The sequence below is a fragment of the Mastomys coucha genome, unplaced genomic scaffold (genome assembly GCF_008632895.1).
Source record: "Mastomys coucha isolate ucsf_1 unplaced genomic scaffold, UCSF_Mcou_1 pScaffold6, whole genome shotgun sequence".
Lineage (NCBI taxonomy): Eukaryota > Metazoa > Chordata > Mammalia > Rodentia > Muridae > Mastomys > Mastomys coucha.
The window spans coordinates 119,794,857-119,817,970 of NW_022196912.1; the positions used below are offsets into that span (position 1 = coordinate 119,794,857).

General features: G+C 43.6%; 1 protein-coding gene across 8 annotated transcripts in view; it reads left to right on the forward strand.

Annotated features, from left to right (window-relative positions):
- Vrk1 (VRK serine/threonine kinase 1) overlaps positions 1-23,114 on the forward strand; it is a 65,793-nt gene that overhangs the window by 36,147 nt on the left and 6,532 nt on the right. For all 8 annotated transcript variants that reach the window (XM_031355339.1, XM_031355336.1, XM_031355341.1 and 5 more), the window contains exons 4-11: positions 6,776-6,845; positions 7,793-7,880; positions 12,063-12,171; positions 12,282-12,374; positions 14,114-14,246; positions 14,765-14,885; positions 15,767-15,825; positions 18,560-18,738. In XM_031355339.1, the coding sequence (XP_031211199.1) occupies positions 6,776-6,845; positions 7,793-7,880; positions 12,063-12,171; positions 12,282-12,374; positions 14,114-14,246; positions 14,765-14,885; positions 15,767-15,825; positions 18,560-18,738 (852 nt within the window). The remainder of the gene's footprint in view (positions 1-6,775; positions 6,846-7,792; positions 7,881-12,062; positions 12,172-12,281; positions 12,375-14,113; positions 14,247-14,764; positions 14,886-15,766; positions 15,826-18,559; positions 18,739-23,114) is intronic.

Here is a 23,114-nt window from a genome sequence, read left to right on the forward strand (position 1 = left end):
GTATCTTAGACAAGGTTGTTCTTTCTAAGTTGTTTATTTTGTGTGTTTGCCTGCATCTGTGTCTGTGCATCATGTGCGTGCACAGTACCATTGAGGCAGAAGAGGGCACTGGGTCCCCTGAAGGTGGAGTTACAGATGGTGAGCTGCCACGTGGTGCTGGGAAGCCATCCAGGTCCTCTGGAAGAGCAGCCAGTGCTTAAACCACTGAGCCATTGCTAGCCTTTGTTTTAGTGAACATTTTAAAGATATATACTAAGTATAATTTTTCAGTACACTTTATAGCTAATCACTTGTGACAGGCATGTGTAAGTGCTTTACTCATATCCTCTGGAACTTTCTCCTGTCTCTAGAGAGCTCTGTGTCCTGTGTTTGAGCCCTGCCCTCTCTCTTCCCAGGTTTCCCCTGTCTAGAGTATTATCTATGGGTACTATCAGATATATGCTGTGTTTTTAGTATGGTATTTTAAAAGAGTCACCTGTATTTTTAGGATATCAGTCATTTACTGTCTATCTCACCCCTGTCCCCCTCCCCCCCCCCCGGACTGGAACTCAAGCAGGTCAGGAAGCAGGAACTGATGCAGAGGCCATGGAGGGATGTTTCTTCCTGGTTTGCTCAGCTTGCTCTCTTATAGAACCCAAGACTACCAGCCAGGGGATGCCACCACCCACAGTGGGCCCTTCCACCTTGATCACCAGCTCAGAAAATGCCCCACAGCTGGATCTCATGGAGGCACTTCCCCAACTGAAGCTCTTTTCTCTGTGATAAGTGCAGTCTGTGTCAAGTTGATACACAAAACCAGCCAGCACATTGCCCACTCTCTTTTTTGAGACAGGAATAGCCTGTATAGCTCTGGCTGTCTTGGAATTCATTATGTAGACCAGGCTGGCCTTGAACTCCTAGAGATCCTCCTGCCTCTGCCTCCTGAGTGCTGGGTTTAAAGGTGTGTGGCCTCACACCAGCTCATTCACTGCCTTTTATTGATGTGTTGATAGGAATCTGGGCTGTTTCCAGTTTGGGTGACTTGGAGCAGACCTTCCACACAGACGCTTGGAGTGTTTTTCTGATGGGATGGGTTCTGGGTCTCTTGGAAGCTAAATTATTTGTCAATAGGGAGAGTACACATTCAGAATTTTAAAGGTTCTAGACATATTTGCAAAGTGGCCATGCTGGGTTTTGTATTGCCAGTGGTTAACTGACTGCTCTGCCTGATGCAGTGCTTGGTGGAAGCGGGTGTGCTGGTTTTGTGAGCAGGCCCCCTTCCCAGGCCTTCCTCAGGGAGGTGCAGCGTCTGGCTGCTGTTAGGTTTGCATTACTGCATGGACACTGTTGAGCCGTTTTTCCTTGTGCGTGTCTACCATTTGTGTGGTTTTGTGTGGTAAGCACTTTTTTAGTCTCTTGATTCTTTTCTCCTTAAGAAGGTTATTTTTAATAACTGGATTGTGTAGCTTTTTATAATTGAGTAGAGAGTTATTGTAGATAGATCTTATTTTCAGATCCGTGTTGTAACTATTTCCTTCCAGCTTAGTTTACCTGTTCATTTTTTAATGGTTTAATATGTCTTCTAGGCTGACTCCTAAGCCCTTCCCCTTATTCAGTTAATATGGCTTCTGATACTGCACTGAGCCTGGAGTGCACACCCTACGTAGGCAGGCTGAGGTAGGCTTCTTACGCCATATGGAAGCTGCTTTGCTCATACGTTGTAGGGGCTTTTGTGATTTTATTCATAAAGTATCTTGGTTTTTAACTTTCTAGAAGTATTTCTGTATTAGACTCCTGCAGTCTGACTTGCTTTGGTTTCAGCCCACTAGCTGTATGGTCCCTGTAGTGTTTCACTGGATCCAAGGATCTCTGGATGAGCACTTCCCATCTCATCTCCCAGAGCACAGCAGGCAGGGTTGAAACCCTTGGCGGAGTTTGTGAGGTTCAAGCTGCTACAGCCTGTGTCTGCAGTGGGAACCTTAGTCAGCTTCTGCTCTTCCTTCTCAGTGGCCGTGTCTGTCTCCGTCTCCTGCCGCCAGCTCCCTGTTTCCTGTCCTCTGGTCTGGAGCTAGCTTTCTTTCTCATTGTGTTCTGACATTCTTTCTGAACCACAGGGATGGGTTGCTACCAGGTCAAAGGAAGTAGAGTTCTTACTGTAATGTTAGTCATGTGCCCGGAGTTCTGAGAGATTTCTATGCCTTCTTCTATATACATGAAAACATGGTATCTGGAGGGGTAGGGAAGTCAGTTCCTCAGTATCTTCGAAGGACTCCATTGAGAAGAAAGCAAGCCTCCCCTGACTCATGACCATTGTCCAGTCTCTCAGACCGTTCTGCTTTGCCCTGCATAATTGGCATACTTGTGTTTGCTATATGTTCTGTATCACTGATGCTTTATCTTAGAATTGTGAGCCTCACCTTAAGTGTTCACTCCCTGCCCCTTTCACTCACCTAGCTGAGGGAAGAGCGTCGGATAGGTATTTCCAGTTACTGTATCAGAGTGCATTGAATTTCTAGGTTTTAAGGATGTCTGTTTTCAGACTTAGTCTAGTGTTTTGTGTCTTCCATTATCCTTTGTCCTTCTCTTTGTGCAGGGCGGTGAGTACTCTCCTCCCCACCCCTCACCCCCCATATTTCAGTTGCTCTTCCGTGTTTGTGGTCCTGGAAGAACAGTTGTCCAGGCTGCAGAGGGATCCCAGCTAGAGCTGCTGCTGCTCACTTGGTGACTGAAATTCTTGGGTCCTTTAGATTCCTGTGTCAGTCACTGGATTGCCTTTTATTATATAGTTTTACTTCTAATTCCCTTCTCATAATGTCAGTTAAAATGTTCGAGTTTATTTTCTCTAAGTAGATTTTAAATTACTCCATAGTAACCTTGTTTTAAATGTCCTTTACTTACACTGTTCTTTTCTTTTCTTTTTTTTTTAACTTATTTTATTTATATGAGTACACTGTTGCTGTCTTCAGACACACCAGAAGAGGGCATTGGATCCCATTACAGATGGTTGTGAGCCACCACATGGTTGCTGGGAATTGAACTCAGGACCTTTGGAAGAGCAGTCAGTGCTCTTAACTGCTGAGCCATCTCTCCAGCCCCCTCCTTACACTGTTCTTACATGCTTGTTTTGTTTGTTGTTTAAAATACTTTTTTAGGTATAATTTTTTTCCTCCTTTTCCTGCTTTTCTGTTCATTCACTTTTATCCCTTTGATGCCGTTTACTTTCCTCTGTTGGGAATAGGCCAGGTTGTCATTTTCCTTCTGACAGCTTTGTGGTCTTTAAAGGTGAAGGAGACATCAAATACAAACACATGAACGATTATTGTACCTTTTCTGATTTAAAATCAGAACAGTTGCCATTCACACAGACACATGAAGATTGTTAAATGTGTGCGTGTGTGCGTGCATGCAGTGCTGGAGATGGGTGCAAAGCCTCCTGGCTGCTGGACAGGTTTCTGTGACTGCTGCAACTCCAGCCAAGGTTCATGTTTTCAGAGACCATGAGTGACCAACTAGGCATGAGCAACACAAGAGTAAGTAAGATATGAAGCTTAGTATTTGAAAGTTCTTTATAAGGTGGCTCTGTGAACAAGTACACCATGATACTCATGCACTCTAAACACGAACATGCCTTTTATTTTAGAGCAAAAATGGGCAAGTTATTTAAGAAACACAGCTAAGTTGATTGCTTTTGTAATGTTCCACGAGCACATGCCAAGCCATGCTTCCCAGTCCTTGTATGTTGTCCTGAGATTGCACAGGGCCTGGCCATTGGTGTCTTTAATAAGTCTGCCAGGTACTCCTTTGCATTCAGATTGAGAACCAGATAGAACGTGGAGCACTGCACACCTTAGCTGGGACAGATGAGGCCATGTATCTGCAGACCTTAAGCTTCATCTGAGGTCCTTTCCAATAGTTGTACTCTGAGATTCGAACTCAAAAACTCAGTTACTTCTGACGTGCCAGCTTTGTGAATGAGCTCTACATGGTTACACAGGGCTCCTGCATTTGGCATTGGCATGAACATAACATACACATACAAATTAAATGTCTCAGCATCTCCCGCACACTCCCTCCCCACCCAGGAGTGCTTTCTGTTTCTGTTTGGGGCCTTCAGCTGATGCAAGCAGCTGTGGGACAGCACTGCCCTGTCGCAGGATGTTAGTTTATGCTTGCTTTCAGAGGCTGTGTGTGAGAGCACACGCATACAGACACCCTCACAGAGAGACACACAGGTACACACATGCACACAGACATGCGCACACACACAGACACATGCACACACACAGACAGACGCATACACGTGTGCACACAGACACATTCATACACACAGAGAGACAAGGGCACACACACAGACACAGACAGACACACAGATACATAGAAACACTCATACACACACACACACACACACACACACACACACACACACACCCACACACACACACGCCAGGAAGAAATAGTAAAGAAGTAACTTGGACAATACGAGTAGAAAATTTTCTGACACCTCTCCCCCGAATACCCCAAAATCTAAGAGTCAGTAAGAAATTGGTTCTCTGAGTCCTTCTGACCTTCACAGGAGCAGAGTTGGAAGCCTGAAGATAGACTTCAGTGGATGCCACTTAGGAACTGGTGTGTGGTGGTCCTTTCTTGGGAACAACTGATGGGGCCTGTGCTTCACAGCCTCCCTCCTGGGAGGGACTTCGCCTCATGTTGTGATGAGTGTTTCTAGCTTTTAATTCAGATATCTTAATTTTTTTTGGTAAGAAGGAGAAACTTTGTACAGTTTCATTTTTAAATGGCAGCCAGTTGCTTTTGGATGGTGCCATTGAAATATATCACATTTTAATTTTTTTCCTGTTGTCATCGTCATTTTGACACTTAGAAGTCTTAAGGAAACGTTTAGTGATATTCTAGTTAAAATGTCAGTCCCAATTTCTTTTCTAAATCTTGGCTATTATAGAGTTGGCAAAGTATTTTAGATTTGAAATATGTTAATACAATTTTAGTTCTGAGTTAAGGTATTTTCTCCATAGATAGCTCGTTTCAGCTGGAGCTCAGCGCCAAGAAGTAGCTCCTTTACTTTGTCATAATGGAAGCCTATTGGACAGAAAAATATCTGAAAGTGCTCAGGAGCCTTCATTAGAGTGTTCTAATTTATATGGTTGATTCGAATTATAAGTTTAATAAATTACTGCTTGAAGGGAACTTGAAAATTAAAGTTGATATGATGTAGGCTGAAACTGAATAAATCAAAAATCTTATACTATTGGTAATAAGCCAGGAGTGGTCTTGGGAGAGCATCTTTTAAGCTAAAGTTTTATTAATGAGTCATTCTGAAAGCTAGAACCAAGTTTCCTTTTCTTTCGTTTCACTTTCTTCTTCTTTTACACTGATTCTGTGACTTGCTTGGTCATAGGCTTGAAACACTTGCTTACATTCCTGGCTTCTGTTGCTGCTAGGAAAGTAGCCACAGGTGGGAGAGTTTCTTGCACAGCACGTCGATCGGGGCTCGGCATTCACATTTGTGTACGGATATGATCCTGTGGGTCGTGGTGAGGTGCTAAGCCCTTGAACACCACTCTTCTGAGGCTGAACTGTACACATATGGTGAACTGCCCAGGTTCTTTCTGATCCAGTGTTGGCCATTTGTGGCGTAAGTGTTCCCTTGTGGCTGGAGATACCATGCCATTTGAAATCCTGTACATCTGAGCTGATAGAACTGTCTATGTGACAAGGGTTTTAATTGACACTTCAAGGACCAAAATTAACTTCTGTAGTAGTTGAGGTTTCCACAGTGAAGAAGTGGTGGACAGACATTATTTTTAGCATTTGGAGCAGATACTTCTGAAGTGGAGAACACACACTCGTGCCATAGCCCAGGTCTGCCGGTTCTGATGAGCTCCGATCCTTAACTCCAGCCACATGGGTCTTCTGTCCCAAATATTTTGCTCAGATTAGTTTAGAAATCTTTGCTTTCGTGTTTGAGGTTATTACTGTTTTTAAACCATTATAAAATATCAAACATTAAGTAAATACTATTTTATATTAATCACTCACACAAAATTCACTGTTTAAAAAGCCAACAAAATTATAAGTGATTTCTTCCCCATATTTGTTAAACAGTATGAAAGTCCTTAAGGGCTGTTATCTCTTGTGTGAAATATCTTTTTTGTAAATGTTTGCTTCTTTACAAATAATTCAAATGGTCCCTTGAAATGGGAAATAGGGGTTGTCTAGTCAAGTTATTTAGCTCCAGTTTCTCTTTGACTTTAGAAAAGTCTTAAGGTTGTTGGTCTGAGAAAGAGGATTCAGTGTCAGAAAGACAAGGCACACTGTGGTCTTGCTCTGCAATGCAGATGACCCTCCACTTCCAAGAACTTGGTAGAGCTACAGTAGGGCAAGGGAAAGGGTTGGGATTCTACCATCAATTGGCTAAGTCAGGTGTTGGAATTTTATTAAATCTCTTATAGCCTCTTAGTGTTGATACATTTAGTATGGTTGTTGGCCTTTGCTTAATAAAGATGAAAATTAGTTTAAACATTTGCTTTAAACTTCTGCAAAGACTGAACTGTATTTCTGATTTTGTATAATGTTTCAATTATAAAAGTTGAGCTTAAGAGAAAGAAAAATTATTGTGGGAACATATAAAGTATTTCTAAGGAGTTGAACTTAACCTTTTAATAGTTTATAAATTTAAGTATCAAAGTTACATTGTATTTGTAGGAAAAATTAGATTTACTCCGTTTTGAAAGGTCAGTGTAAATAGTCCAACAATTTTAATTGACTCTTGTATTCTAAGGAACCCAGTGACAATGGACCTCTTTTCACTGAATTGAAGTTCTACCAGAGGGCTGCTAAACCAGAGCAAAGTAAGAAACAAAAAATATGTTTAAAATTGTCTTGTTAAAGGTTTAAACATGCTGGGCTGTGGTGGTGCACATCTTTAATCTCAGCACTTGGGAGGCAGAGGCAGGCAGATTTCTGAGTTCAAGGCCATCCTGGTCTACAGAGTGAGTTCCAGGACAGCCAGGGCTACACAGAGAAACCCTGTCTCGAAAAACAAAACAAAAAGGTGTAAACATTTTAAAATAAGTAGTTTACCTGGCTTTATTTCGCAGTGCTGAGGTTAAAGTGTCACATCCTACGTCTCTGATTTCATTTGCTTTATGCGTGCACACCATTCAAATGGAGTTTGCGTGAGTCAGTCTGATGTGATGATGTATTTGCTGAATGCTCTCTTGGCATGTAAAATAATCAATGCTATGCAGCCTAAAATACATGAATGAGCCTAGGTCCCAAGTGTGCATGTAAAGCCTCTGACTTTTGAGCATTTTGATAGCTCCTGAGGTGAGAGCTGGGGCTGACCCTGGGCTACTGCTCTCAAATGTGTTCATCTGAGGCCCCAGTTCCTCACAGTGAGAGAGCAGGAGCTGAACCTCTGCCTCTACTCCTGAGTCTTGCAAGGGGAGGAAGAGATGTAAACACTGAAGGAGACAACCCCACACTTCTGGAGTTTGGAGTGAAAGTCATTCTTCTTGTGGAAGCAAGCACACTCCGTGATTAGGAGGTAACTCAAGAGGCAGTGCTATTGCTTTGTGCTTTAAAAATGGTATCATAGATGGACAGTTTCAAGATAGGTAACAACAGGGCACTATGTTTAATTATACCTTGTGTGGGTTATCCTGTGTTCTTTACATCTTGTTTTATGACTCAAGGTGGCTTTGTTGCACATGTAAGTATGCTCTGCTCTTAGTAACTCTGAAATGACTGTTTACATATAGCAGTTGAAATCACAGGCCTCTCTTTTAACTTCTAGTTCAGAAATGGATTCGTACACATAAATTGAAGTACCTTGGTGTTCCTAAGTACTGGGGATCTGGTCTACATGATAAACATGGAAAAAGGTAAAAATCTCCATTTTGAGCATTTCCTATTGAGTTGGTTTAGTGAGGAGTTACTCATGGAGCATCCACAATATCTGTAGGTGTGCTTCTGTACTGCAGGACAGCAGAGGGGAGGAGTAAGATCTTATCGCTGCTTTTCTCAGTACACCACAGTGTTGGGGGCCTATTAAATGGGGATGCCAGTCTAATCTGTGGACTTTTGTGGAGCAGCACCAGGTGACTAGAACAGAGTACATCCTGCCTCTCCTGTTCTTTATACAAAAGAGCCCTCAGGATCCCATTTTATATCTCATGTTGAATGCCTAATCTTCCAAGGAAACTAGGGTCTTGTTCTTTATGAGGGCTTTAGTCTAGTAGTTACAGATGAGAATCATCTAGAGATAGCATTTCTGAACCCTGAGAGAAAAGCTGGCTGCTTACCCAGTAACCTTTCCTCTTAGATGGCTTAGGACTTAGAGTTGGCAGGTCCCTTAACACTTTTGTGCAGCCTGCTGTAGTGAAGTACCTGAGTGGATGAGTTCAGCTTCATGGAGCAGAGCGAGTAGGAGACTGAAGGCCAGGCTGAGTTATAAATGGGAGGCTAGTCTGCTGGTTAGAAAGGCGTGTCTAGAGAGTAAAGGCAGGTGGTGGTTCAGCTGTCTTCAGCAGTTATCAAAGGCCCTGTTCTGTGCCTTGCACTTTTTGAGCTGGAGTCTTGCTTTCCAAACCTAGCCTCAAGCCACTGTAAAGCCTGAGCTGGCGCAGACCTTTCCGTCCTCTGCCTGCTCCTTGGGAGCATGAGTGGGGCGTCTCTGCCTGTCCTGCACAGCTAACCTTCATGGTGCTGGGATTCTCAGTCACGGTTCCTTTTCATGTTATTGGAAGACTGCTCCTTTTCTGGACCTCGCATACAGACACAATGAATGCCCAGCGACAGAAATTGGTGCCATTGTCTTGTGCGTTTCCCTTTCCTATGAAGGAAACTTTTGTGGAGTCCTGTGCGACTTCCTCATACATTTTCATGGTCACAGTTTTATAAGTCTTATGCTTAAACCTGCCACTGGCAAGATCCAAGTGATCACACAAGTGTCTTGGTGAAAGACACTGTTGAGTGGAAGGCATTGGAATGCCCAAGCCAGATTGCTACTGTGTTAGCAAAGACTTGAGGATGGCAGTGTCTTAGTTAGTGTTTCCATTGCTGTGAACAGACACCATGACCAAGGCAGCTCTTACAAGGACAACATTTAATTGGGGCTGGCTTACAGGTTCAGAGGTTTAGTCCATTATCATCATGGTGGGAAGCATGGCAGCATCCAGGCAGGCATGGCGCTGGTGGGGCCGGGAATTCTACATCTTGTTCTAAAGACAAACAGGAGGAGATTGAAGACTCAGGCACCTAGAAGGAGGGTCTCAAAGCCTGCTCCCACAGTAACACACTTCCTCCAACAAGACCATACCGTCTAATAGTGCCACTATCTGGGCCAAGCATATTCAAACCATGACAGGTAGCCATTGTGAGCCTGCCAGTTTTATTTACTAAAGAACCATTCATCTTTCAGAGAGTCTGGGGCTCTCTGGAATCTTCCACCATTTTTGTTACAGGTGGTTTTACTGGAACAGTGTGCTGTGAGGTGATCAGAACCAGAGAGAGGCAGTGGGCAGAGGGTAGCTGTATTCAGAAGGTGCTGCTGGCAGGAGCTTTAGCATAGTTAGAATGGGTGACTGCAGCTGAGCAAGTGCAGTTTGTGGCTCGGTGATTGTCAGTGATGGCCAGTCCTTCTCCATTGGAATGGACCTTTGCTAGACCTTCCTCAGTGGAGCTAGAGACTCAGATTGGTTATGGATGAGGTGTTGACTGTTAGGTTGAAGCACTAAAAACAATTGTGTACGTACGTCTTTCTGAAGGAAAACAATAGAAAGAGGGTCCTTCTCCTAGCCTCCTCCCTTGCCAGTGGCCTTAGTTGTATTTGAGTAATGGGAGGGTAGGTAGCTTAGAGCAGTGTGAGGATCATAGAAATACTCACTGTTTCCATTTGGGATTGTTTGAACTGATTGATGTTTTCCTAAAGAAACATCAGAGACCTTACCTGATTGACATTCTCAAAAGGAGCTTCACTCTATCCCAGAGTTCTCTCAGGAGTATGCGCTAGTGTGTGTGTGTGTGTGTGTGTGTGTGTGTGTGAATGTTTGTCATTTAGAAATGGTGAGAGAATTATTTTAGGGGCCATTTAGAATTAGTGCCAGGGTGATCTGTGCATAAAACAAAGGCCAGTGTAATCTGCATGAGTAGTAGTTCTGTGTTGAAGCAAACAGTGTGTTTATCCTCTTCCAGACTGTGCTGGCTAGTTTTTTGTCAATGTGGCACATGGCAGAGTTATCTGAAATGAAGAAACCTCAACTGAGAAAACATCTCTAAAACATATGGCCATAGGGCATTTTCTCTTTTCTTTTCTCTTTCTTTCTTTCTTTCTTTCTTTCTTTCTTTCTTTCTTTCTTTCTTTCTTTATTTATTTCTTTTTTTGTTTTTTGTTTTTTGTTTGTTTTGTTTTTGTTTTGTTTTGTTTTTTTTGAGACAGGGTTTCTCTGTATAGCTCTGGCTGTCCTGGAACTCTGTAGACCAGGCTGTCCTCGAACTCAGAAATCCACCTGCCTCTGCCTACCAAGTACTAGGGTTAAATGCATGCACCAACACTGCCTGGGCGTTTTTTCTTAATTAGTGATTAATGTGGGATAGCCCAGTCCATTGTGGGTAGTGCCACCTCTGGGCTGCGAAGCCATGACAGCAAGCCAGTAAGCAGCAGCCCTCCATGGCCTCTGCATCAGCTGCTGCCCCCCCCCCCCCCAGGTTCCTGCCCTGTGTGAGTTGCTGTCCTGACTTTTCTTTGGTGATAAACAGTGATGTGGAAGTGTAGGTCAAATAAACTCTTTCTTCCACTTGATTTTTGATCATGGTGTTTTGTTGAAGCAGTAGTAACCCTAAGGCACAGACTGTTGGCAAAGGTTATTCTTTGTTATTCAAAGTCTTGTAGTGATTACAGAGGTTGATTTGTTTGTAAAGGCAAATGTGTGTACCCTACTCTTCTCTCTCAGCTTTGCACAACTTGCCATACCCAGGATATTGGGAAGACACATTCCTGTATAGATCAGGTAGCAGGAATCTTAACACAAATGAATATATTTTGCTTCTACTTGATAGTGTGACTTTGACATAAACTTTACCTGTTAAAACGTTAAAAGATACATAGAATCTCTAGTTCTCTTCTGATTCAGAAATGGACAGGACCCTGTGCTTTCTATTACCACACCGTCTTTTCATTTTAGCTGGACAGGACCCTGTGCTTTCTGTTACCATGTTAGCTGGCTGCTCCTTCCTTGGAAGCGTCTGTAGTTTACTCTCATGAGCCTGACTGCTGTGTCATGAGCATCCCATGGGAGGGTTTGTCCTGTGGTTTGTGTTGGTGATTTACATAAACTGATTAGGATTTGGACAACTTTTGAAGGTGAAGGTAATGCTCAGAGGAGCTGGGCAGTTCCTCGAAGGTCTCCAGTGTGTCTCTGTGCACTCCTAGAGTTTGAGTCCCTAGGAAGGATGAGACCTGCCTCCTCATTTCACTTCTCCAAAAATTATGGCCCCAGGAAGTAATGTTACCTGGTCCAGGTGATATGGGTGGGGGGTGGCAAAACCAAAAATCTTCATTTTTGTAGGGTATTCTCTTTGCAGATCTGACCATTGAGTGTTTGATGTGTAATCGCTTAATACCATTTGGACAGTTTTACTGAATGTAGTTTGTAAGCCATCTTTAACAGCCTAGATTTAACAGAATATTTATTATTGAAATGTGCCTTAAAATGGAGGCACAGTCAGGAGAAAGTAGGTCTTGTCTAAAAACAGCAGTTAACCAGGTAGATGTATTCTATTGTAGATGAGTGTTGGGTTCTGGGTGGGCACTGTCTTAAGTTGAATGTTGTCTCCTGTAAAACTAGCCGAGTCCGGGGCAGGATGATGCAACATTCTAATTCTTGAGATTTCTAGGTGGTTGAGAGAGAGCCTTTATGGTGTGTATTTATACCCCTTTCCTCCTCGTTTATAATCTATAATACTGCCTTATTAAGCATTAACTCGACATAATCTGAAGGGAGAGTATTCATTGCAAGTACATGTTCCTAGTTATTTCCCTCACTGACTTTCTTGTTTGTCTTCAGTTACAGGTTTATGATAATGGACCGCTTTGGGAGTGACCTTCAGAAAATATATGAAGCAAATGCCAAAAGGTTTTCTCGGAAAACTGTCTTGCAGCTAAGCTTAAGAATTGTATGTGAGCTATGCTCCTTGTGAATACAGTAAGGGCTGGTTTCCGCTGAAGCTCGGTCCTCTGCTGGCCGTGTTAGGTACTGCATTAACTCACTGTGTATTCTCCATAGCTGGATATCCTGGAGTACATCCACGAGCATGAGTATGTGCATGGGGACATCAAGGCCTCCAACCTTCTTCTGAGTTACAAGAACCCTGACCAGGTTAGCACTTCAGTTCTTACTGTTGTAACTTGTGCTGCTTGAGAGCAAGTGGGGTACTCTGGGCTGAACCCCATAAGCTTGCCTGCTTTGAAGTAGATACACTAACAATGTCATTTCTCTAGTCATTTGTATCCAGTTACCATTCTGTATTTTTGTTGCAGTTTGCTGGCACTTTATCGAGTTGGCTGTTTTGCTCCACATAATGTTCAGAAGTGCTCGCTACAACATGCATTTCAAATAGCTGCTTGGGGTGAAAGCTTAAACTATAAAGTGCACCAGGGAGTTAGAACTGCCGGTCTGCTTTGTCACCAAAGTCTGTCCAATATAAGTGTCTGTTATTTGGAGAATTTGGTCTTTAATGTGGGGTCAGCTCAGTTGTCAGTGACAATAAAGGCTGCTTAGTGTCACCTCTTGATCTTGTGTAAGAAGGAGGTTTTGAATGCTTGGCTCAGGGCAGTGATCTGTCAACATTCTCTGCCCTTGTGTTTGTAACCACCGTCTGCATATGTTTTCCTTTTTCTTTTGATCACCTCCTTTTCTACCACAGCGTGTTTGCTTTTGCTCTGTAAGCCGTGGCTTATGTCAGGGATCAGTGTAGTATACCAAGAGAAAGCTGCTGTGCATCCTCAGCCATCTCATCTGAGCACAGCCTAGAACCTGAGTGAGCAGTAAAGCTCTCTGGAGCTGGAGTAGGAAGGACTTGCAGAGCACTATAAAAACTGACTCCTATTGGTTTGCCCTTGACTGATGTGAGCAGCTTCTGTCCACACAGCAGCATGTGCAGCTCTCCGATCTTTCAGACATGCTCTGAGGATGGGATTACTCTCTTATGCTGTGTCCATCCTTGTGTTCACATGCACATGTGTGCGTGCGTTGTGACAGAACCGGGTGTATGTTTGGCAGTCAGATGGAAGCCACTTGTCCCAATGTTGTATGCTAGTCAGGGCAATCGGCTATGCCCACAGCATTACTCTTTTTTTTTTTTTAAAGTTAGCTTTAATCTGGAAGACCAAAATCTAATATATAGTATTTATGATATAGGTAACAACCTGCTCTAAGAGTTTTGAATGTTATTATAGCCCTTGAATAATTTTTATGAAGTAGATAGTCATTTGACTATTCTACAAGAATCAAGAGTAGAAGACAGTTGTTGTATTGTGTGCTAACACTTATGTCCCATTTCTTTGTGGAAATAGTCTTGAACATTTATATTTTGTGTAGTTTTGTTCTAGACCCTGTAAGAGACATTTAACATCTGTAAGCCTTGCCCATTGGAGACAGGATTAATTACTTTAGCACATTCTTTCCTAAGAAAGCATGCAAAGTGAACTAATATTCAAGCACTGTAGCTTTATGGTCATTTAACATTTATTAAAAATAAAACATTCTTGGGTGGAAGGGTGAGAATAGCTTAGTGACAGAGGAAGGTCCTGAGTTAGACCCCTAATACTGCAGACAAAATAAGAGTTTTACAGGTAGGAAGTATTCCGAGATACAACTGAGCAGCAGCAGAGCGCTTGCTTAGCTTGTGTGAAACTGTAGTGTGATCCCCAGCATTGCAGGAGGAGGGGAGGCTCAGGATTTGCTTTAGTGCTCAGTTGAGATTTGACTTGTTTGGAGAGCTGCTGTTTGCCTTTGTAGGTGAATCTACGTCTAAGTGATTGTATTTTATTTCAGTACTTTCTAGTAATTCATGTGCATTGATTTTTGTCTTTAATTTGGTGCTTGGAAATTTATAGGTGTATTTGGTAGACTATGGTCTTGCTTATCGGTACTGCCCAGACGGAGTTCATAAAGAGTACAAGGAAGATCCCAAAAGGTGCCATGACGGCACACTGGAGTTCACCAGCATCGACGCTCACAATGGCGTAGGTATGTCCACAGTGGCCCATGTGCCTCCACAGTGCTGCTGTTTCTTTCTGTATGCTAAGTAAACACATAGACTGAGAGAGAGTACGGGAAGGGTACCGGACTGTACTTAGGGTTCACACAGCTGAGCTCTGTGCTGCTTCATTTTCTAGTGTCTGGTCTCTGTGTGCCTTATGTTTTGTATAAGCTAGCTTAGCCCCTTCTCTGCCCTTTGCTGTGGAGGACATAGCAACAGTATCTAGTATGTCGGTGTCTTCACTCTCCCAAAGACAACCAGGTGTGAGGTGTCCTCACACTTTCCTTCCTAGACCAGTGGTAGCAGTTTCAAACCCTAAGCTTGTCAGCTGGGTTTTAAGTTATTAATCGGAGATGAAGATTTGTTTTGCACAACCTGCTGTTCAGTGCTTTTATTATATGCAGGTGAGTGTTTCTGCCACAAGTTAGACCTGAGTGGACTGCTCTATCGCGATGTTTGTCTGGGAAGCTGTTTCACCGTGCTTAGTCTTCTGTTCTGTTTGTAGCCCCGTCCCGACGTGGCGATTTGGAGATCCTTGGTTATTGCATGATCCAGTGGCTCAGTGGCTGTCTTCCTTGGGAGGATAACTTGAAAGATCCTAACTATGTTAGAGATTCCAAAATTAGGTAAGGGACAACTGGGTGGTAATGGGGCAAAAGAAATACCCTTTTTAAAAGCATTTTTTGGTTCTTTGTGAATTTTATATCATGCACCCCAATCCTACTTATCTCCCCTTCCCCTTGCACCTGCCTTCTACCTTTGCAACCTCCCCAACAGAGAACAAAGTTCTTGTGGAGGCTGTAGTCATAATGTGTGCTCTGGTATACCCTTTTGTCTATACTCATTTGCTTGCAAATGTTCATTGCCATGACTCAACAAGGCCTCTGGTTTCTCAATTCTGGATTCTCACTGAGAGTCAGTCCTCTTGGATATCCTGTCACTCACTGCCTTGTGTCATGGAGATCCATAGTTTAGGATCTTTAGGACTGGCCCCTTCATGAACTCCAGCCGTTCATCAATGGGTAGATTTGGGGTGAGCCAATTCAAAGCCCTGGATCTGGGCTGTTACCAGGAGGGCCACCTCTGCTCTGCTGCCCCGATGATGTGCAGGGCCTGCTCTCCTGAGTGTTGCAGCTGGTGAGGGACAGGGCCAGCTCTCCCACTCTCATGAGCCCAGGGTCAGTTCTCCTACCTGCCATAGATGGTGAGGAGTCATAGTATTCTGTCAGAATTTCTTGATAGTTTCTCTGTAGTTTTATTCTCTAGATTTTCATTAGTTTTGTTTTGTTTTGTTTTATGTTTTATTTTATAGGCAGTGTGTTGTTGAGTAGCCCTCCTGCCCCAGTCAGCACACCTGGCAGTGATTTAAGTAGAAGGCATAGGTTAGGTAGCAGGACTATTTGAACTTTATTATTCTCCTCAGATGCACTTCCTGCTGAAATGTGTCCTATTATGGAAGGCACTTGGGGACTACATTGTAACTAAGGACTCCTTCCTTCCTCCGCAGATACAGAGACAATGTCGCAGCTTTGATGGAGAAATGCTTTCCTGAGAAAAATAAGCCAGGTAGGGAAGGCTTCCATAGACCTTCTATGGCTTTTGTTTTCTGGGAGGAAAAGGCCTCGGCCTGTGTGTGGGTTTGGGCATTTCAGGACATTGCTGTTGTTGGAGGTGCGCCTTCACAATACAGCTTTGCACAGTGAGCTGGGCAGTGAGCCTGGAGCCTCATACAGTTGCCCTTTGCTTTCAGGAAGGGAAGCGTGCTCTGCTCACTGAGGCAGTGGTTATGGAGGCTGGAGTATGCACTGGAGTGCTGTCAGTGCAGGCTGCGCCAGAGCCCTCCCTCAGCACGGCTGAGGGTGGAACCGGGATTTTTGTTAGCACATTCTACTGTTAGTCCTGTGGAGAATAAGAAAACAGGAATTAAAATTGGGAATGTGGAGAAGGCACAGAGAGTAGGGAGGGGAATGTGAATGTTGGTCAGAGAGGCCAAGGACAGCCTTGCTGAGGGACACTGCAGTAGTTGAGGGAAGGGGCTAATAAGGCTGGGAAGACTGCCCTGGAGTGTGTGAGGCCTGTGCTCTTGGTCATCATGGGGTCATTGGCTTTTACTTTGACAGAGTCTACAGCTTGAAATAGGAGAAGGTGCCAATGGCCTCGCCTTCTCAAGACATGAAATATGTCTGGTTCCTAGTTGAGGGAAGACTTCCAAGGGCTGGGGAAACTCTTCTGACACTATCCATCTTGTTTCCAGTCCTGGACCCAGTGCCCTCAGACTCCTACTGCATGTTTGTGGTGCCTGCCCCGCCCTGCTTTCCTTCATTCCATTCCTCCCATACTCTGCTGCTTGTGTGGATCTTGTCCTCCACACAGCACCAGCTTCCCTCAGACTGCAGTGCTCACATGGACTGTGTGAGAGGGCTCAGAGTCAGCTGGCCTAGCATCATCTTCTCAAGACTTTCCCTTATCTTTTCATGTCTCCTTTGTTAAAAGGCAGGTGTGGACTCTGTTCCTTTTGTCTGTTCCTGGCTGTGCCCCCTCAGATACTCAAGGCTGGCTTCTGTCTTGATGACTGGCAGTGTCTGGAGCCTTGAGTGTCTCTGGTTTTAAACCCGACTTCATTCTTTTCCTTTTTTTAACTAAAGAATTTTTTAAAACTTAAAACATATGTGTAGGGGTGTTTTTCCTGCATGTATGTCTATACACTTACGTGCTTAGTTCCTACACAGGCCAATAGAGGGTGTCCAGTCTCCTGGAACAGGAGTTTTAGATGGTTGTGAGTCACCATGTGGGTGTTGGGGATGGAACCCGCATCCTTGGGGGAGCAGCCAGTTCTCCTCCTGCCTCTCTCTTCAGCTCTGACTTGTCTAAGTTTTAGTGTCATCACGTCAGCCTCATACTCACACTTACTCTGTTTGCTGGCTTTGAGCTTGCATGGGTTTGAGAGCCAGTGCCTTTGTAATACTGAATCTTCCAGCCCACTGTGGCAATTCTTCCACTAAATCCCTCCTTAAATTCTGGTTGTATTTCGGTCTCTGCAGAAATCTTGCATAGTCACATTAGGTAACTGGTGCTTTTTTATGCTAACTGTTCTGGTTTGAACATTTCCTTTCTAGATTTTAACAGTATATAAAAACAGGGCAGCTTTTAAGTGTTTTACTGTGCATTCTGTACTGCTGTAGCTATATATTAGCTATGTATTAGTTTTAGCAGCTTTGTGTCTGCCTACCAAGACCACTTTGTCATAGACCTTGAGACAAGTACAGTTGAGTTTGCTCCTGGAGACGCTTTGATGCCCTTGACTTGCTTTCTTGCCTTCTTGTAGCTAAAGCATACTTGGCTGTTCTGTTCTGTGTAGATGGTGGTAAAGGTGGATCCTGCTCTCTCTCCTCTAAAACGGGAAATTTTTGTTATTTTTGTCAGACACACTGATATTTGTTCCAGGTGTTTTTAAAAATATAAAATTCTTATTCATTCTTGGATGCTTCATAACTTTATGTAGTATGTTTTGATCATATTGTGTTGGGCGTTTTAGATTCCATTTTATCTGGTTAAGATAGTGGATATTTGGCAATGCCCCCTCACCCCAACTGTTCAGGATAGTGCCTGGCTACACTGTGGCACTTAAATAGTTAAGCTAGTGATTATGTATGTGTCTGGATGGGTCCTGCTCTGGTGAGAGAGCATTGTGTGTTGGATGTGAAATAGAAGGAAGACTGATGAGATGCTGGCGTGGGCTGGGAGGAGGACAGCCTTTTCAGTAACAGACCAGGGAGACTCCCAGGGGCAGGAGCTGGGGTCTGAGATGATGGCCGCATGTCAAGGAACTGATGGTGAAGGAGCAGTGGACACTGTGTCAAGGGAGGTGCTTGTGAGTGGGGCTGGTCCTGTCAGCCTTGTTGTTCTTGAATCTGCTCTTTGGGTTCTGTCTCTCACTTCATACAGAAGACTGCTAACTTCTAGGGTCACTGCCGCTCAGGCATATTATGTTCTGAATTCCTTTTATATATGCATTTGGTGTGTGTCGGAAATGTAATCTATGCTCTCTTATTGTCTCTTAGGGTTGCAGAAATGTACATTGTAACTCAGAATATGTGTTTACTTTACTTACCTGTGAATTCCTGGGCTTAGGAGCATACTTTGCATTGAGCTCTGATTGAGAGCACAGTTCTCATAAAAACATGTTTTAACATGTTGCACACTTGTAGTTTTGCATTGGCTGTGACTGTTTTCTTAGGAATGAGGTGGACATACTGGGTTCATGACTAAACTCGGTAAAATGATTGTGTTGTTATTTTAGGTGAGATCGCTAAGTACATGGAGTCTGTGAAACTACTGGACTACACCGAAAAACCTCTCTATCAAAACCTACGTGACATCCTTTTGCAAGGACTAAAAGCTATAGGAAGTAAAGATGATGGCAAACTAGATTTTAGTGCTGTGGAGAATGGAAGTGTGAAGACAAAACCAGCCCCAAAGGTGGGTCTGGGTATTGAGTGATGGTTTGGGTTTCCTTTGATTCCTCCGATCAGGTAGTCCACATAGGCGAGGCCTTAGCTCAGCAAGGAAGCTAGGCGGGCTGGTGGGTAAGGATGCATTTATATAAAGGAGGGACAGACTGATGGCAGAGAGTGTTTAGGGACTAGGGACTGTGAGTATTTCCAGGAGCAGGCTGTTCAGTGTCTGAAATGACCTCACCTGCCACCTGAGGTCAGGTGTTGATGGGGCAGTGACTCTTCTGCCATCAGCTTTGTCCTAGGTGGGTAGAAGGGATGTCTCTTTTTCAAAGGTGTTTTAAATGTATAGCGCCCTCCCCCCCTTCACCCTCACTCTTAATACCTGGCCAGTACTTTTTATTTATTTTCTTTTTGGTTTGTGGAGACAGGGTTTCTCTGTGTAGCCATGGCTATCTTGGAACTCTGTAGACCAGGCTGGCCTCAAACTCAAGAATTCCACCTGCGTCTGCCTCCCGAGTGCTGGGAGTAAAGGTGTGTGCCACCACTGCCTGCTAGCACTTTCTGATTGGGGTTACTGGGGAAGGTTTTCAGAAAGGTATTCCTAGTATTGTGCGGCTCAGGAGTGAACAGGATAACCCCACCCTTCCCGAGTATGCCTCCGTTCTTCCTGGGTCCTGCTTCAGCAGCTGGGCTTAGGGGCCCCAGGGCCACTTTAGCTTGTTGCAGACATCTTTCTAAATGCTTTCTTTGGGCTCATTTCTTCAGGTTTTAGAAGGATGCTGTGAGTTTTCATCTCTCAAATGTCCCCACCCTGATTCTTTAACACATTTTGACTTTTGCGTATGAACACTTAGAGTTAATTAGACTCTGTATGCATTCTCCCACAAGAGGGATGTCTTTGTCCATAGCCCATCTCTCAAATTGTTAAGAGGGCAGGTATCCTGTTGTTTCTCAGTGCTCTGTGTTCTTAGTGGATAGAATTCCTGAGTCTTATATTTCTCTATTTTTTAGTATTACTCTGTCCTTTCTCTTGGATTCATCTTTTAGAGTATGTGTTCAGGTTCCTTTTTTTGTTGTTTTGTTTTGAGGAGAACTATGAACCCACAGTTTCCACAAATGGTGATATTTGCTTCACTGAAAGAATAATTTAATTAAAGTTACTGCTGAGTTGTCCCTCAGCTTCCAGTTTGGTTAATTTTGTTTATTACTGGATTTCTGGTTTTCCCTCTGTGTTACTGCTTAACTCTCCTGCTTTCTTCCTTTAGAAAATAACAGTATTTCCATTGTATTGTTTTGCCACCATCTTAAGAACTGAGGTGCAGCCTTGCCGTTGAGTTCAATTTTAGGGTACTGGGTAGATAAGGACGAAGCCTGCTTTAGAGTTTACTGATGAATGCGGGGTGATAGGTTTTAAGTGGTCCTGGCTTGCTAAAGGTTAATTTGCAGCTAAAAACAAGATGATAATTGGTATGACATACATATATACAACATGTGGCCCCATAATGTATATTAAAACATATACATCGCAGTAATGAGTTTGTGGTGTATTTTTCTTTGAAGCTGTTGATTGGTGTGGGTAAAGCAGAGGACTCCTGGCTTCCATGTCTACTCTTTGAGTTTAATGACTTGGGGTTTTGTGAGCTAAGGGAACTGGTTTTAGTAGTAGTTCTAAAGTGGCTTATGTGTTTGTAAGGAAGTGACCTCACAAGGCCTGAGGTGGCTCCTATCACCATGTGGAAGGGAAAGGGTTGGTTTTTACTGATCTTCAGGGAGATAGACATGTAAAGTGTGACGTGTTATTACATTTGCAGTGGGTGCCTCAGGGTTTTCTTCTTCCTCAGGGTGCAGAGGACTTGATGCTGCCGGAAAATAACCCCTTAGGCTTCTGGCTGTCGCTGTCTGTTTCAGAAGCACTTACAGAGCCACCTTTCATCTGCTCAGATGGCCACTGTGGCATCCACATGACATACTTTGTTACAAGTTGAAGAGATGGGGCTGAGAGCTCTGAAGTGAGGGTCCCTTCCCCTGGCCTTGCCAGTCCAATGACCTGAGCTTGATCTCCAGTGTCCATGCAGCCATGGAAGTGGAGTACCAGCTCCACAGTCACTCTTTGGCCTCATTATAATGAGTTTTCTGGCCATACATGTACCCATATATCCATCCACCCAACCCTGCAAATACTGAATTGTGTGTGTGTGTTTGTGTGTGTGTGTGTATAGGTGTGTGTAGGTGTGTGTAGGTAGGGAGTCTCAAAAAAGGCAAACTGAGTTAGTTGCCTAGGGTCTTGCAACTACCATTCTATAGCTATAATGTAGTTTTCCTCTGAGAAGCTCATGGCACTTAAAGAAAATCTCCTAGTGATGTTAATCATAAAATATAGATAATTAAGGTATAACTAGCTGCCTGGTTTTGCGTTTCCTCTTGAATTGCCCATAAAATATGTTAAGTTTTTGATATTAGTGGTGTAAGTGATAGTGTCCTCAGAGAAAGCGCCCGCTAATTCTATCGTTGTAGAGAATAAAGATATTAGTTTCTAGAGCTGAGTTCACTGACTCTCCTGAAACATCTTTAGTTTAAGTAACATCAAGTTTGCTTGTGCTCTAGAGTCCTGAAGAGCCCTCGCTACACCAGTTGCGTGTGCAACTGGAGCCTTCCAGATCTAAGTTGCTGCCTTACTAGGATACTTCTGCACCTAGTGTGCCTAGAGGCTCTGGCTTGGGGGTTTCTGCTTGCCTGTTGATTAATTGTTCTTTTCATAAATATCAGGAGGGCTTTTAACAGCTCCTTCTCTGGGTCCTCAAGAGGCTGAGCCAAAGGGACACCCTGTGCTCCAGAATAAGCAGTGGATGGTGCAGTTGAAGCCTGCTCTGAGATGTGCACAAATGTATCAGGGTTTCTGCACACTTAGTGGACTGGGGTGCTTTCTGGTGCACCTCTTTCATGTGCACAAGCATTGTGGTAAAGCTCAGCTAGTTAGTTAGGAAAAGGCAAGATGGAGTCCCTGCCCTGGGTGAGCATGGGTCAGAGGGAGATGGATGAGAAAGTAGCTGTAACAAATAGGCCTGTGCATACTTCTGCCACGTGCTGCCGTGGGTTTAATCTCCGTGTCATCCCAGCAACAAACACAGAGCGTGTTCTCCTTGGCTTTCTTATGTCTGTCCATTTTTTTTTTCGTGTAGTACATTTAACTGAGTCTGCTGGTCTGTATGTTCTGTGTACACTACATCTGCTGTCCCTCATGCCATTCTCCCTCCCCAGTTACTTTTAGTCATCTGCAAACCATGCACATTTGCTTGGTGACTTTACTGGGCCCTTGATAGCTATGACGAGTTGGCATGTGTGTTTGTGCCTGGAGATCTTTAGCTTGTTTAATACCAAGCCTGGGAATTTTTGGCTTTTTGTTTTTAAAATAACATGTATGATGGCTGCAGTGAGGGGCAGGGCGCCCCAGAGTGTCTTGGGCTTTGTGGATGATGCCCATAGTCTGGCTGCTGTTTCTTAGGCATGGGTTCCTGCAGTGACCTCAGGCTTGACTTGAGCAAGGACTTGGTCTCTGGTTTTGCCTCCAAAGATTTTTGTTGTCTTTTTTGTCGAAGCAGCTTTATTGGTCTCCAGTCAGTGTTTAGACTATTAGTAAATTATCAATCCAAATGTATCCAGCTGATTTCTCTTCCTGTTTCTAAATTGGAAGTGAGAGCAGCTAATTAACTAAGTTTTAATCTAGCATATCTGAACACTTTAAAAATGTAATGTATAGTATATTACTAATGTTCTTTGAAATAAGCCTATTTTTCAAGACTTTTTCTGTGTTGAATTAAAAGCAAGCCTTTGTCCCACATGTATTTTATAAGTTGCCCCTGTGTGTCATACAGTATCTTGGTTTCATTTATAAATGCAAATAAAGGTACCTGTGAGACATGGCATAGGCTGTCACAGATTCAGAGATTGGCACAACCTCTTGGGAAGGGAACCCACCCTACACACCCAGAGTCTAAGGACTCTGATAGATGCTTCTTAGTCTAAGGACTCTGATAGGTGCTTCTTAGTCTAAGGACTCTGATAAATGCTCCTTGCTGTTTAGGATCTGTGTATTGCTGTATAACCCAAGTGCCATCCATATGCACTGTTAAACTAAACGGGCTTAGCTTTATTTTGCTTACTAGTGATCTTTAGACCACAGACATTTTCTACTCAAGCTGCATGTGCCCTCAGAAGAGTTGGGCAGGAGCTGGTGGGCGGATGAATGTGACCCACCACTTTCCACATACACAGGTGTTCCTTTCCTTGGCTGAATGCTGTCTGATTTTCATTCCTTGTAATTCACCTGTATGGAGATTAAGAAAGCTTATTTTTATTAAATACGCTTCAAAACAAAATGAATGTGTTAGGCTCTTTGGT